Source organism: Amblyraja radiata, chromosome 3 (genome assembly GCF_010909765.2).
Source record: "Amblyraja radiata isolate CabotCenter1 chromosome 3, sAmbRad1.1.pri, whole genome shotgun sequence".
In the NCBI taxonomy this organism is placed as follows: Eukaryota; Metazoa; Chordata; class Chondrichthyes; order Rajiformes; family Rajidae; genus Amblyraja; species Amblyraja radiata.
In genome coordinates, this window is record NC_045958.1 from 113,176,218 (window position 1) to 113,193,292 (window position 17,075).

General features: G+C 45.7%; 1 protein-coding gene across 1 annotated transcript in view; it reads right to left on the reverse strand.

Moving 5' to 3' along the window:
- Positions 1-17,075, reverse strand: part of pde8b (phosphodiesterase 8B) — a 217,728-nt gene that overhangs the window by 22,057 nt on the left and 178,596 nt on the right. The window contains exons 13-17 of the mRNA XM_033018611.1: positions 15,651-15,727; positions 13,545-13,709; positions 8,751-8,796; positions 5,347-5,418; positions 3,213-3,348 (exon numbers count right to left, since the gene is read on the reverse strand). Of these exons, the coding sequence (XP_032874502.1) occupies positions 3,213-3,348; positions 5,347-5,418; positions 8,751-8,796; positions 13,545-13,709; positions 15,651-15,727 (496 nt within the window). The remainder of the gene's footprint in view (positions 1-3,212; positions 3,349-5,346; positions 5,419-8,750; positions 8,797-13,544; positions 13,710-15,650; positions 15,728-17,075) is intronic.

Here is a 17,075-nt window from a genome sequence, read left to right on the forward strand (position 1 = left end):
CTCTGAACCTTTTAAAATGTAATGATAAAAAGATGGAAGTAATGGTTTTTGGTGGCACCACTGGGGCCCCCCCTGTAGATCTGGGCTCCCTGGCCCAGTATATCAAACCAAGCATCACAAACCTAGGGGTTAAATTGGACCCTGAGCTTAAATTTGACAGTCAGATCAAGGCTGTTGTTAAATCAAGCTTTTTCCATTTGAGGCAGCTGGCCAAAATAAAGCCAATTCTGTATAGGCAGCACTTTGAGACGGTAATCCACGCCTTTGTTACCACTCGGCTGGATTACTGCAATGCACTGTATGTGGGGGTTAGTGGGTCCTCCATCGCCCGTCTCCAGATGGTACAGAATGCAGCTGTACGTCTTTTAACTGGCACACGTAAACATGAGCACATTTCGCACATTTTAGCCTCACTCCACTGGTTGCCTATTCAGTTTAGGATCCATTTTAAAATTATTTTATTTGCTTTTAAATCCATAAATGGTCTTGCCCCGCCCTACCTATCTGAGCTTCTACACCCTTATACACCCGCCCGCTCTCTCAGGTCAGATAATCAGCTGCTCCTGAGTGGGCCTAAAACTAAGCGGAAGCTCAGAGGGGACCGTGCCTTTGCTGTGTCGGCACCCAAATTATGGAATGATCTGCCTCTCCACATTAAACAGGCCTCTTCTCTGTCTGTTTTTAAATCTCTTCTTAAAACCCATCTCTTCTCCGTGGCTTTTGATACCCAGTAAGATGTCGACTTTATTTGCTTGATTGGTTTCTTATTTTGATTGCTTATTGCATGGCTATTATTTTTACTCATGTTTTATGTCTTTTGATTTATTGTTGTATTTCATATGTGATTTATGCGCCTTATGTGAGCTGTTATGTTATGTTCTGTTATGTTGTCTGTTTATGATGTCTTGTTTTTTTTTCTTCTGTACAGCACTTTGGTCAACATTGGTTGTCTTAAAGTGCTTAACAAATAAAGTTGGATTGGATTGGATTAAATATATCCACTGACTTGGCCTCCACAACCTTCTGTGGCAAATAATTCCACAGATTCACCACCCTCTGACCAAAGAAATTCCTCCTCATCTCATTCCTAAAATAACATCCTTTAATTCTGAGGCTATGACCTCTAGTCCTAGACTCTCCCACTAGTGGAAACATCCTCTCCACATCCACTCTATCCAAAAATGGATAATCCAGTAAGGCTCTGGAACAAAGGAATCGGGAAAATTGATGGTAGACCTGTATCTTAACCTGGTTTTAACTCAATTTTCAAGAAATAATTCAAAGAACTGTACTTACCAGTTACATCAATGAACCCACGTTCATGAAAGTTATCAGCGATTTCTTTATTATTGACTATTATTTGTGTTAAAGTATTATTACTAAATTGACACCCTAATTGATTCCAAGAATAGTAGGTTTGTTCTGAGAACAGAGATTAAGCAAACCAGGCCTACAATCTCTCATGTTTAAAAAAAAGAAAGTTAAGCCCCTGTCCCACTTAGGAAACCTGAATGGAAACCTCTGGAGACCTTGCGCCCCACCCAAGGTTTCCGTGAGGTTTCCGGAGGTTTTGGTCACTCTCCCTAATGGTCGAAAGTGGTTTCCGCGTAGTCAAGCTTCTTCTATGTTCCGGCGATTATTTCAAAAAATTCAAAACCGTCCTCGACTGAAAATTGGTTGCCGTTTTAAAAATCGGTAATTTTTTAGTCGAAGCTGGTTGCGATGCTAGTTGAAGGTGGTTGCAGGTAGTGGAAGGTAAGACCTCCCTGGTGGAATAAAACTGGGTGAAAAAAAGGTCTTATCTTCCACTACCTGCAACCTCCGGCAACCACCTACAACTAGCATCGTAACCAGCTTCGACTAAAAAATTACCGATTTTTAAAACGGCAACCTATTTTTAGCCGAGGACGGTTTTGAATTTTTTTTAAAATTCGCCGGAACATAGAAGAAGCATGACTACGCGGAAACCACTTTCGACCATTAGGGAGACTGACAAAAACCTCCGGGAACCTCACGGAAACCTTGGGTGGGGCGCAAGGTCTCCAGAGGTTTCTGTTCAGGTTTCCTAAGTGGGGCAGGGGCATTAATCTCACTGAAGTTTCACCAGATAGATGTTTGCCCTGGCTAGGGTTTGGAGAATCAATGATCCCGATATCAAAGTGAAGGGACTAAATCATCGGAAGAAGAATTTCAACCCGAATCTTTGGAATCTCGTACCTATAGAGGACTACGAGCCACAGTTATTGAATATTTCCTAGACAGAGAACAATAGCTTTTTGGATATTCGTGTAATCAGGGGATATGGAGTGGATGCAGGAAACTGATGCCTGCATCTTGTTGAATAGGCTAGTAGACATGATGGGCTGAATGGCCTGCTATCTCTATTTCTGGTGAACAGAGATGTCCAAAATAAAATGGAATCATACCGCTAAGATTAGTTTCAGAAAATGAATGAAGAACACAAAGAGCATGATCTTAAATAAATATTCAATCATCAATGTAAACATAAAATGAATAATAGCCACATAACATACAACTAATTTTTAGTGAAGTCTGGAACATATTGAGCATCAAAGTTGGGAGGTCATGTTGCAGTTATGTAAGACGTTGCTGAGGCCACAAAGAGCGTCTTATGTTCAGTTCCGGGCAACGTTATAGGAAATATGTCGTCAAGCTGTAAATGGTGCAGAGAAGATTTACGAGGATGTTGCTAGGTCTCGAGGGCCTGAGCTATAGGGAGAGGTTGAGCAGGCTAGGACTCTATTCCCTGGAGCTCATGAAGATGAGGGGTGATCTTACAGACCTATACAAAATCATGAGAGGAATAGATCGGGTAGATGCACAAAGTCTCTTGCCCAGAGTAGGGGAATCGAGTACCATGGGAGGTAGATTTAAGTGGGGGGGGGGGGGGGGGGAAGAATGAATAGGAACCGGAGGGGTAACATTTCCACACAAAGGGAGGTGGGTGTATGGAACGAGTTGCCAGAGGAGGTAGTTGAGGTAGGTACTATCACAACGTATAAGAAACATTTAGACGGGTACATGGATAGGAGGGCCAAATGCAGAGAGATGGGACTAGTGTAGATGGGACATGTTGGTCGGTGTGGGCAAGTTGGACCAAAGGGCCTGGTTCCACACTGTATGACTCTGTGACTCAAGAATTCACCTGTGTGGAGCCCGCAAGCCATCATAGATAAAATACTGGCACCCACCTCTTGTTAGTTACAGCTTCCAGCTCGAAAATGTCGAAATCCCAGTTGTCTTCTTCAGCAAGTAATTCTGCTGCACGTGGAGGTATGTCACCAAAGGCAACTGGAATGGCAAGGTGGCTGTGACTTTGCTGCAAGTCTATTAGTTTAAACAAAATGATCAAATTAGAGTCTCAATACATAGTGTTTTATATCATACAACTGCCTTTGTTAAATGAGGCATTTTTCTATCTGCACCAAAACCAAACTTCGTTCTGATATTTCTCCAGGAGCCTCGCACACACCGTGTGGCACAGTGGCGCAGCTGGTAGAGCTGCTGCCTCACAGCATCGGAGACCCGGGTTCGATCCTGACCCCGGGTGCTGTCTGTATGGAGTTTGCACATTCTCTCTGTTGCCCTAGAGGTTTCCTCCGGGTGCTCCGGTTTCCTCCCACATTCCAAAGACGTGTGGGTTTGAAGCCTCTTTGGCCTCTGTAAATTCCCCTTGGTGTGCAGGGAGTGGATGAGAAAGTGGGTTAACATAGTACTAGTGTGAACGGGCGATCGATGGTTGGCGGGGACTTGGTGGACCGTGTTCCATGCTGCAACTCTACATTAAAAACTAAACCATGTTTGATAACAGCACTCGATGCTTTGTCCAAGGTGAACAGGTGGAGGATATTATTCGGCAACTAATATTCTTTGGGATGGCACATGAACCGTGTATTTTTTTGTTTCTTTATATCAAGTTTAAGCCACAGCTTAAGAATAAGGAGTAAGCCATTTAGAACGGAGACAAAGAAACGCTTTTTCACAAAGAGAGTTGTGAGTGTGGAATTCTCTGCCTCAGAAGGCGATGGAGGCCGGTTCTCTGGATACTTTCAAGAGAGAGCTAGACAGGGCTATTAAAGATAGCGGAGTCAGGGGATATGGGGAGAAGGCAGGAACGGGGTACTGATTGGGGATGATCAGTCATGATCACATTGAATGGCGGTGTTGGCTCGAAGGGCCAAATGGCCTCCTCCTGCACCCATTGTCTATTGTCGAAGTCACTAATTACAACGCGCCTTTCCAGATCTCAGGCAAATGAGATGCACTGTTCTTCACATCTTGGTTTAGTTCGTGTTACTGTTTTCCTAAGCAATGTTGGAGCACTTCATCAGAATGACTGTCTTGGTTCAAAAACGTGATTCACTGCCAGCTTATCAAGTGCAATTAGACTTTGACAGGATGCTATGACTAATCTGCTCTCGCTGATGTATAGTCGTGATTAAAAGGTAAGTAAATGACAATTGTTTAAGTAAACATGGGATCTCAGTCAGCAACAGTCTCTTTTAACTGTTAAGCAGTTAACTAGTTAACGCAGTGACTAGTGGGGTGCCGCAAGGCTTGGTGCTGGGATCCCAGTTACAATATATACTAACGATTGAGACGAGGGAATTAAATGTAAAATCTCCAAGTTTGCGGATGACACAAAGCTGGGTGGCAGTGTGAGCTGCGAGGAGGATGCTGTGAGGATGCAGGGTGACTCGGATAGGTTGGCTGAGTGGGTAGATGCATGGCAGCAGATGCAGTATAATGTGGATAAATGTGAGGTTATCCATTTTGGTGGCAAGGACAAGAAGACAGATTATTATCTGTTGAGAGTGTAGGAGGACCGTCAAGAGCGAGTGAACCATCAAGGGCAAGGGTGTCGACAAAAGCGAGTGGACCGTCGAAGGCGTAGGTGGACTATGTCAAGAGCTACCCGTCAGGGGGCCGCTGAAAATGAAGGAGGGGGAGAGCCAGTGCGGGTCAGTGAGAATGATGGGGCACCCCCGGCAGTGTGGGGTGCCAAGAATGAAGGGGGGGGGGGGGGAGGGCTGTCTACTGCCACGTGCAGCGGCCGGTAGATCGGTGAACGTTTGTAACGTTGTCGGCGGCGCCAGGAACGTGGCGATACTTGTGTACTGCCTACGTGAGGTCTGCTTTTACCGGGTTGTAGACAACACAAACCATTTCACTGTATCTGGGTATATGTGGCAATAGAGTAACATTGAATCATTGAATTGATGATGAATTTCATTGAAACAACTGCAAGATAATTAGCATTGAGAAGAAACCAGTTTCCGAAATAATTCAATTGTGGATTGGCAAAACTTGCTTGTGTATCAGTACCTGGTTCTTCTTCAATCTGCCCATCAAGTGAAGTCCAGAGCAGTGCGTCAGACTTCTCAATCTGTCGACAGCCTACACATCACAATAGAAAGCAGGGAACATTATTATACTGGGAAGCGTTAACTGTGTCTCTATCCACGGACGATGCTCGAGCATCGATGCCTGCAACAGCTTCTACATTTATTCCACATATACGGTAGCAACATATATTATCTTCATTCTTACCCAGGCTGTGCTTATATGCTGTGTTTTTGCGTGTTTTTGCATGTTAATAATAATAATAATAAATTTTATTTGTTGGGCGCCTTTCAGACATCTCAAGGACACCTTACAGAGATTAACAGGAATATAAACATATAATCAGAGTAAAATAAATAATAAAGACATCACAGAGACACAAACTAAAAACAGAATTCAGTCCAAAAACAGAAAATCAAAAACACAGTGTGAAGAGAGAGCAGCGGCAGCTAAAGCGCGCCAGCGTCCACTCTCTCTTCACGGCAGCCATCTTGGACAAAGACTAACAGGATTACATTACAGACAAAAAAAAAATCATCCCCCCACAATGATTACCACTGTGGGGGAAGGCACAATGTCCAGTCCCCACCCCAAGTTCACCCCAAAGTCAGGCCTATTGAGGCCACCGCAATTGCCTCTACGGAGGCCCGATGTTCCTGGCCGTTCTCACCGGGTGGTGTTGACCCGGCGTCGGGAGAGTCCTCACAGCGGCTGGGCCACCTGGAACGGCCGCTTTCTAGTTGGAGACCGCGGCTTCCGAAGCCGACAAGGCCGCGCCGGTTTGGAGCTCCCAGGCTCCCGATGATGAAGTCGGCGCTGCCCGCCCCGCAGACCCGCAGCCCGGAGGTGTTGAACACGGCGGTCTCAGCTCACCGGAGCTCCAGTGCGTCGATCCAGCGCAGCGACCCAGGCAAGGCATCGCCCGCTCCGCTCCACGATAGCGCTCCAGCGCTGTGCCGCCACCGAGGCAGAGGTGCTGGGCGGTCCCCGCCAGGAAACGGCGCTCCAAGCCCGCTGGTAGGCCACGAGGACGGGTCGACGGGCAGCCCGGAGAAAAAGCTGCCTCACCGACCAGGTAGGGACCTAGAAGTAGAGTTGACACCTACCCCCCCACATTAAAAAGTCCATATCCCCTATGAACGAAAAACAGGACTCACTAAAACTATAAAAAAAGCGAATTAAAATGGATGGCTGCTGGCTAGCAGCCGTTCCTCAAGATGGCTCCTCCTCCTGATGTTGTCCTTTGCTTCAAGACTATAAGGTCATAAGTCATAAGGTCACAAGTGATAGGAGTAGAATTAGGGCATTTGGCCCATTAAGTCTACTCTGCCATTCACTCATGGCCGATCTATCTCTTCCTCCCAATCCCATTTTCCTGCCATCCCATTACCTCTGACACCATAGGAATAGTAGCAAAATAAGACACCATGTGCTGGAGTAAATCAGCGGGTCCGACAGCATCTCTGGAGTATATGGATAGGTGACGTTTCGGGTCGGGACCCTTCTTCAGACTGATGGTGGTGATCCGTTGCAGGATAGGGAGTATTGGGGGGGAAGAATGCTGGGAGACAGGAGCGGCAGGACAAAACCTGGATACAGGTGAAGGGAGGGGGTATGATATTCAGCTGGATGGACAAAGGCCAAAGATGAAAAGAGAAAAAGGGTGAGATAACGATAAAAGCTGCAATTGTGAAGCCAGAGAATTTAATATATGTGGAAGGGGAGACAGAAATGGGTGCAAGTCCAGGTAGGGCATAGGGAAGAGAGGGAGTTAAAGGGGGGGGGGAGGAGAGGGGAGGGGAGAATGGGCAGGGGTTCTAAGTTAGTCGCCTAAAATTGGAGGATTCAATGTTCATACTGTTGGGTGGAACATACCGCAAGTAGAATATGAGGTGCTGTTCCTCCAGTTTGTGTGTGGCCTCACTCTGGCTGTGGAGGAGGCCCAGGACAGAAAGGTCACCATGGGAATGGGAAGGGGAGTTAAAATGGTTAGCAATCAAGAGATTGTGTAGGCCTTGGTGGACCGAGCGCAAGTGTTCGCGAAATGGTCACCTCGTCTCACCGATGTAAAGGAGGACACATCAGGAACATCGGATGGAGTAGATGAGGTTAGAGGAGATGCACGTGAACCCCTGCCTCACATGGAAGGACTGCTGGGTCTCTGAATTGATGGGACGGGGTCATTATAAGGACAGGTGTTGCATCTTCTACGGTTGCAGGGGAAGGTACCCGGGGAGAGGGTGGTTTGGGTGGGAACGGATGAACGAACCAAAGAGTTGCGGAGGGAACGGTCTCTGTGGAAGGCGGAATGGGCATGGAGATGGGAAGATGTGACTCGTGGTGGGATCCCGTTACAGGTGAGGGAAATGTTGGAGGATAATATGTGATCCTTGTGCTTGTATTCACTGGAGTTTAGAAGGATGAGGGGATATCTTATAGAAATGTATAACATTATAAAAGGACTGGACAAGCTAGATGCAGGATAAATGTTCCCAATGTTGGGTGAGTCCAGAACCAGGGGCCACAGTCTTAGAATAAAGGGGAGGTCATTTATAAAGGGGAGGTCATATGGATGGGAAAGGAATGGAGGGTTATGGTCTGAGCGCAGGTATATGGGACTAGGGGAGATTATGTGTTCGGCACGGACTAGAAGGGTCGAGATGGCCTGTTTCCGTGCTGTAATTGTTATATGGTTAATGTTATATGGTTATATTTAAGATTGAGGTGAGAAAAAACATTTTCACCCAGAGAGTTGTGAATTTATGGAATTCCCTGCCACAGAGGGCAGTGGAGGCCAAGTCACTGGATGGATTTAAGAGAGAGTTAGATAGAGCTCTAGGGGCTAGTGGAGTCAAGGGATATGGGGAGAAGGCAGGCACGGGTTATTGATAGGGGACGATCAGCCATGATCACAATGAATGGCGGTGCTGGCTCGAAGGGCCGAATGGCCTCCTCATGCACCTATTTACTATGTTTCTATGTTGGATTTGTTACTTTCCATCTTTTTTTGTAAACCAGCATCTACTCTTCCTTGATTCTCTAAGAATAGAGAAACTTTGCTCCAAGTATACAAGGCCCCCATGACTGCATCTCCCCATTACCTCTGACACCATAGGAATGGAGGCAAAATAAGACTGGAGTAAATCAGCATGTGCAAAAAATCTGCTCTTCCTAGTGAAGGAAGGATATTCTTGCAGCTGTGCAGCAAAGTTTCATTAATTTAATTCACTATGACCATGAAGACAGATATTGGACTACATCTTAAGAGTTCTCACTATTTTCCACATAAAATAATGCAACATAAGAAGCAACTAAAGACAATAAGCTAAAATTCGGCAACTTATTTTCAAAATTAAAAAAAATGAGTATTGAACATTCAGACTTACTTTTATTGAAAATATATTCATTGCTTGACAATCTTCTTAATCCATCCTGAAAAGTTAAAAAGAAGATTAACCTTATGTTCAAAACAGGGTGGTGCACACTTTTGGGTTCAAGTTCACCAAGTATTTCTTCTAAGTACCAGGCGAGTCCAGAACCAGGGGCCACAGTCTTAGAATAAAGGGGAGGTCATTTAAGACTGAGGCGAGAAAAAACTTTTTCACCCAGAGAGTTGTGAATTTATGGAATTCCCTGCCACAGAGGGCAGTGGAGGCCAAGTCACTGGATGGATTTAAGAGAGAGTTAGATAGAACTCTAGGGTCTAGTGGAGTCAAGGGATATGGGGAGAAGGCAGGCACGGGTTATTGATAGGGGACGATCAGCCATGATCACAATGAATGGCGGTGCTGGCTCGAAGGGCCGAATGGCCTCCTCGCGAACCTATTTTCTATGTTTCTATGTTTCTAAGTAGACCCAAGGAACTGCAGATGGGGGCTGGTTTACCAGAAAAGACACAAAGTGCTGGAGTAATACCTCCTTCTGAGACTGGGATCAGAGGATTGGGTTCACGGGCTGTGGACGGGGAAGGAGTATATTAGATATTGGCACCAGGGAGCCCGAACGCTTGCCGGACAGTGGGACCAGAAGGGATCTGGAGATGTCAGACGCGAGGAGCAAGGAAGGGCTGGTAGGAGGGTGAACCGGGGTATTGCCTCCAGAGCCTTCAAGGTCGGCAGCAAGAGGTGCCCCCGGGACACAAAGATGGTCGGATGTGTAGAGGGACGATGGTTCGCAGGATATGTACGATCCCGTTAGAGTGAAGGGCAAAGCAGGCAAAAGTAAGGAAGCTTGGCTGACGAGGGAAATTGAGGCATTGGTCTGAAACAAGAAGGCTGCATTGGACAGGTATAGGCAGCTGGGATCAAGTGCATCCCTGGAGGAGTTTCGGGAACTAAAGAGTAAAATGAAAAAGGAATTCAGAAGGACTAAAAGGGGTCAGGAGTTAGCTCTGTGGAGGGTGGCATTAAGGAGAATCCCAAAATATTTTATAAATACATTAGGGGGGAAAGGGTAACTAGAAAGAGAGTGGGACCTCTCAGGAATCAAAGCGGTCACCTCTGTGTGGAGCCATAGGAGTTGGGCAAGGTCCTCAATGAGTATTTCTCCTCTGTATTTACCGAGGAGAAAGACAGTAGGACGGAGGAACTTGGAGCAGTCACTGGAAGTGTCTTGCGAGCAGTCAGTGTTACTGTCGACGAAGTACTGAAGGTACTGTCGGTTACATACCTCCAGGGCCTGATCAGATAAATCCGAAGACATTGTGGGAAATTAGAGTGGAAATGGCGGGAGCACTGGTTGAAATTTACGAGTCATCCTTAAATACAGGAGAGGTGCCGGAAGGCTGGAGGGTGGCAAATGTTGTACCTCTATTCAAGGGAAAATGCTGGGAACTATAGGCCGGCGAGCTTAACATCTATAGTTGGAAAGTTACTAGAGAGTATTCTGAGGGATAGGTTATACAGGCATTTGGGTGGGCAAGGGCCAATTAGGAGATATTCAGCATGGTTATGTACGTGGGAGGTCATGTCCCACAAATCTGATTGAGTTTTTTGAAAACGTGACCAAAAAGGTCGATGAGGGCAGAGCTGTAGATGTTGTGTAAGGCATTCGACAAGGTTCCACATAGTAGGCTGCTCTGGAATGTTAGATCGCATGGGAACCAAGGGGAGATAGCTGAATGGATAGCAAATTGGCTTCATGGAAGGAAGCAGAGGGTGATGGTGGAAGGTTGCTTCTCGGACTGGAGGCCTGTGACTAGTGGTGTGCCTCAGGATTCGGTGCTGGGCCTGTTGCTGTTTGTCATCTACGTCAATGATATGGATGAGGTTCTTCTGCAGTTGTTTAGGGCTCTGGTGAGATCACATCTGGAGTATTGTGTACAGTTTTTGTCTCCTAATTTGAGGATATCCTTGTGATTGAGGCAGTGCAGCGTAGGTTCACGAGATTGATCCCTGGGATGGCGGGACTGTCTTATGAGGAAAGATTGAAAAGACTAGGCTTGTATTCACTGAAGTTTAGAAGGATGAGGGGATATCTTATAGAAACATATAAATTTATAAAAGGACTGGACAAGCTAGATGCAGGAAAAATGTTCCCAATGTTGGGCGAGTCCAGAACCAGGGGCCACAGTCTTAGAATAAAGGGGAGGTCTTTTAAGACTGAGGTGAGAAAAAACGTTTTCACCCAGAGAGTTGCGAATTTATGGAATTCCCTGCCACAGAGGGCAGTGGAGGCCAAGTCACTGGATGGATTTAAGAGAGAGTTAGATAGAGCTCTAGGGGCTAGTGGAGTCAAGGGATATGGGGAGAAGGCAGGCACGGGTTATTGATAGGGGACGATCAGCCATGGTCACAATGAATGGCGGTGCTGGCTCGAAGGGTCGAATGGCCTTCTCCTGCACCTATTTTCTATGTTTCTATGTAAGATTAGCAAGTTTGCTGATGATACAAAAGATGGGTGGTTTTGCAGGTAGTGAAGATGGTTGTGAAAGATTGCAGCAGGATCTTGATCGATTGGCCAGGTGGGCTGAGGAATGGTTGATGGAATTTAATACATAAAAAAATGTGAGTTGTTGCATTTTGGAACGTCTAACAAGGGTAGGACCTACACAGTGAATGGTGGGCCTCTGGGGAGTGTTGTAGAGCAGAGGGATCTAGGAGTACAGGTGCATTGTTCCTTGAAGGTCGAGTCGCAGGTAGATAAAGCGGTCAAAAAGGGCTTTTGGCACTTTGGCCTTCATTAGATTATGTGTTGAATATAGAAGTTGGGAGATCATGTTGCAGTTGTATAAGACGTTGGTGAGACTGCATTTAGAGTATTGTATACAGTTCTGGGCAACATGTTATAGGAAAGATATAGTCAAGCTTGAAAGGGTTCAGAGAAGATTTACAAGGATTTTGAGGGTCTGAGCTACAGGGATAGGTTGAGTAGGCTGGGTCTCCATTCCTTGGAGTGCAGGAGGATGAAGGTGAACTTATAGACGTGTATAAAATCATTAGAGGAGTAGATCGGGAAGATGCACAGAGTCTCTTGCCCAGAGTAGGGGAATCGAGAACCAGAGGACATAGGTTCAAGGTGAAGGGGAAAAGATTTAAAAGAAATCTGAGAGGTAACATTTTCACACAAGCTGCCAGAGAAGGTAGTTGAGGCTGTGACTATCCCAACGTTTTAGAAACGGTTAGACAGGTACATGGCTAGGACAAGTTTAGGGGGATATGGACCAAGCGTAGGCAGATAGATAGATAGATAGATTGTTAGCCAGTGTGGGCAAGTTGGGCTGAAGGGCCTGTTCCCACACTGTTTCACTCTATGACACTATAACTGCGCCAAAACACAGCATGTATAATATATGCAACAAAAACAAATACTGTGGAGTTGCATATGTGATAAACAAAGCAGCATTGAGAGGGTGGTTTGGAAACCAGCCAGATAGCAGTGAAAGGGGATACCTGCCTTCAACATTGGAGAGGGAGGGGTAGTCAGGTAGTGGTGATGGGGGGGGGGGGGGGGGGGGGGGGGCTTATCATATTGGCAGGGACATCAACATGAACATTATCAGCAGTGGCATGTCTAGAGTCAAGAGTGTTTTATTGTCATATGTCCCAGATAGAACAATCAAATCCTTACTTGCTGCAGCACAACACAATATGTAATCATCATAAATAACATGAGTAGCATCAAATTGGGCTGGGGGAGGGGGGGGGGGCGGGGGGAGAGTTGAAGATCGGGAGAAGGGAAGGGGAATATGAGAGGGAGGGGGAAATGATGAAGAGGATTAAGGGGAAGATGGGAGAAGGGAGGAAGGGAGGGAGAGTGAATGGGAGAGGGGAGAGGGCAAAAAGGAAGAATATAGGTATAAAGGTGTAGGGGGTGAAGTGGGGGGGGGGGGAGCAGAGACAAAATCTGCCAAGTGATAGGTAGATACAGGTGAGAGAGAATCGTTTGATAAGCAAATGGTTGGACAATGGCCAAAAAAGAAAAGACAAAATATGTGAGATAAGGAAATAGGAGAGGCATGATAAGAGAGGCATGATTTACTTTAGACTTAGACTTTAGAGATGCAGTATGGAAACAGGCCCTTCGGCCCACTGAGTCCACCCCGTACACCAACATTATCCTACACTCTAGGAACAATTTTACAATTTACCAAAGCCAATTACAAAGTTACACGTCTTTGGAGTGTGGGAGGAAACAGGAGCACCCGGAGAAAACCCACGTGGTCATGGGGAGAACATACAAACTCTGTACAGACAGCATACATAGTCTGGATCGTACCCAGGTCTCTGGCGCTGGAAGGCAGCAACTCTACCGCTGCACCACCCTACAGGGAAACCAAAGGAAGGAATATACTATAGGTGGAAGGGAACAGAGGGGAGAGGGTTTAAGGGAGAAATGGATGCACATCCAGGCAGGGCACAGGTTTTTAGACTTAATTTTAGAGATACAGCGCGGAAACAGGACCCACGGGGTCCGCACCAACCAGCGATCCCCACATATTAACACTACCCTAAGGACAATTTATTCGTACACCAAGTCAATTTACCTGCACCCCTGTACGTCTTTGGAGCGTGGGAGGAAACCGAAGACCTCGGAGAAAACCCACGCAGGTCACAGGGAAGAGAGAGAAAAACTCTACCACAAGCAAATACTCTATTGACAAGTGCTGTACGGAGTGAAATGTGTAAATGTGTAATGTGAAATGTGTAAATCGGAAAGGCGTTCCTTACTAACTAACTCACAGTCATGAGGCCGCCGACTAGATCACTGGTGTGGGGATCATCGTCCTTCGTGTTGAGCTGCGGTGAGTAGAGTTCAGTGGTCCTCAGTATTTCCAGCACTCTGTCCAAGGCTTCTGCAACAGTTGCTGGACTGGTCTCCTGGGCAGTGTTAATTATATTGATGACCTATGAAAAATGGAGAAAAAGAATGACATTGCTAAAAGGCTTTAGCATTTTCAAATGTGGAATCAACAAGGTGCATGTGCATTTACGAATTGATAGATACAGCTAGGGAAAGGCCCTTCGGCCCACCGGGTCCATGCCTAACATCAATCACCCATTCACACTAGCTCAGTGTTATCCTGCTCCCAACACCATTGGAGCAATTTACAGAGGTCAATTAGTCAAGATAGCGGAGTCTTAAAGATAGTGGAGTCAAGGGATATGGTTTGAAGGCAGGAACGGGGTACTCATTGTGGATGGTAGCCATGACTTATAGAAACTTATAAAATTCTTAAGGGGTTGCACAGGCTAGATGCAGGAAGATTGTTCCCGATGTTGGGTAAGTCTAGGACAAGGGGTCACAGTTTATGGATAAGGGGGAAATCCTTTAGGACCGAGATGAGAAAACCATTTTTCACACAGAGTGGTGAATCTCTGGAACTCTCTGCCACAGAAGGTAGTTGAGGCCAGTTCATTGGCTATATTTAAGAAGGAGTTAGATGTGGCCCTTGTGGCTAAAGGGATCAGGGGGTATGGAGAGAAGGCAGGTACAGGATACTGAGTTGGATGATCAGCCATGATCATATTGAATGGCGGTGCAGGCTCGAAGGGCCGAATGGCCTACTCCTGCACCTAATTTCTATGTTTCTGTGTTTCTATGAATGATGGTGCTGGCTCGAAGGGCCGAATGGCCTACTCCTGCACCTATTGTTTATTGTCTATTGTCCATTGAGTCAAGCTTGTTTTATCGTCATATGTCCCAGATAGAACAATGACATTCTTGCTTGCAGCAGCACAACAGAATGTAAAAATAGTACACTGTAAACGTATATAATAAAAATGAGAAAAAAAAGTTTGTGCATGTATATATTCACATACTCACCAACCTACAAACCCACACGCCTTTTGGATGTTGGAGGAAACCCACGCGACCATAGAGAGAACATGCAAACTCTCCACAGACAGCACCCGAGGGCAAGATTGAACCCGAGTGTCTGGTGCTGTGAGGAAGCAGCTCTACCTGCTGCGCTACCATGCTGCCCCTATGTGTGTGCAAAAGCTGATGCTACATGGAGTTATTGGCTGAGATATTTGCAGGGTACAAATTTCAAGGTGGGAAAATGGTTGACTATTTTAAGGGCACTGAGAAATTATTAACAAATAATAATAATGCCTTTAGGAGGGGAATTTTGTGCTATTTTGTGCTTTGCCTGTACCCTGTATCTGGCGTTACTCAGATAGGCACAAACACAAAATAAGACAGTTCTTTTCCTCCACTTTGTTCTTTCGATACTACAACTTACAATCAATACAACCCGGCAACAATCTGCTCCTCTAACTATGGGTGGTAAATTTAAACCCACTCATCCGATTAGGAGCCACATTGTTGATGGTCATCCCGTGCGGAATCCTGCCGACTACGCCAATTGTAAGGGGTAATTCTGTTTAATTTTGTGTTTGTGCCAATCTGAGTAAAGACAAGTGCAGGGTACGGGTTTCATTTAATTTAGTTTAGTTTAGTTTAGAGATGCAGCGCGGAGACAGGCCCTTCGTCCCACCAAGTCCGCACTGACCAGCGATCCCCGCACATTAACACTACTCTACACACACGAGGGACAATTTTTTTCACGTTTATACACTTATTCCAAGCCAATTAAACTACAAACATGTACGGCTTTGGAGTGTGGTCGAAAATCCACGCAGGTCACAAACTCCATACAGACATCACCCGTAGTCAGTATCGAACTTGGCTGACAGGCAGTAACTCCAACGCTACCCCACCGTGCCACCCGTATAGTACAAAACAGCACAGAATTCCCTCCGACAAGGCCTGATAAAATCTTTAAAACATATTTGGTTCAAAGAAACTATGTTACCTTTTTAAGAAGTGCTTCGCCAACTTACCTTTGTAATTGGAGCTTCGATTGTCATTGAATGAATTCTGGCCATTGAGGAATGTCGTCGATTGTGTGAACTTCCAGCTGAAATGAGTATCGAAGAAGATTCTTGCAGATATTCACACTGATCACATACTCATGTTTGATCAGATATTGGGGCACTTTGTAGCACATGATAGATACAGCTTTAATATAAACTCAATAATACACCATCATTGCAAAATTAGCTCTTCAAATAATGATCCTGCCCTCAGCATGAGCAGGTGAAGAGCATGTCCAGTGATCACCCATACATTAGTTCTATCCTACACAATAGGGACAACGTACAGAAGCCCCTTCACCTTAAACCTATGTCATCTGGTCCTCGATTCATTGACTCTGTGCATCTACCTGATTATTAACTCTCATGATTTTATACACAAAGGGTGGTGGGTGTATGGAACGAGCTGCCAGAGGAGGTAGTTGAGGCAGGAACAATCCCAACATTTAAGAAACAGTCAGACAGGTACATGGATGGGACAGGTTTGGAGGGATATGGACCAAATAAGGGCAGGTGGGACTAGTGTAACTGGGACATGTTGGCTGGTGTGGGCAGGTTGGGCCAAAGGGCCTGTTTCCACACTGTATCACTCTATGACTAAGCCAATTAACCTGCAAACCCACACGACGTTGGAATGTGGCGGGAAACCGGATCACCCGGAGAAAACACACATGGTAATAGGGAGAAGGTAAAAACTCTGTACAACAGCCCCCCCTAGCCAGGATTGAACCCTGGTCCCTGCAAGGCTGCAACTCTACCGCTGCGCCACCGTGCAAGCCCAGCATTTACTGAGAAAGATGAATAGTCTAGGCAACTAAGTATCTCAGAGACATACAGGCCCACCGAGACTGCACCTGCCCTTAAGCAGTTCTTCACATTTATCCTACACTAACCGAATCTTAACCATCAAATGGAAGGATTATGAATTATACCTCACTGAATCTAGGAATCAATTGTAAATTAGAGTTCATAAGATCATGTGATAGGAGCAGAATTAGGCCATTCTGCCCATCTACTCTGCCATTCAATCATGGCTGATCTATATCTCCCTCCTAACCCCATTCTCCTGCCTTCTCCCCATAACCTCTGACACCCAAACTAATGAATTAGAAGTAAATCAGTTGGTAAATCCACTTAAATCTTTCCAACTATTACTTTGTCCCACCCTCTACTTCCCTTCTCTAGCTTTCTTCACTCTACTACAATCAGTCAGTCTGAATGAGCGTCCTGAAATCAAACGTCGCCTACCCACGTTCTCCAGAGAAGTTGCCTGACCCGTTGAGTTACTCTGGCACTTTGTGTCTCATTTTAATGGGGCTGAAATAATTGATTAAGTTAGAAGAGAAAGAATAAGTAAAAAGAAAACAAAAAAAACCTGATAACAATTGGTTT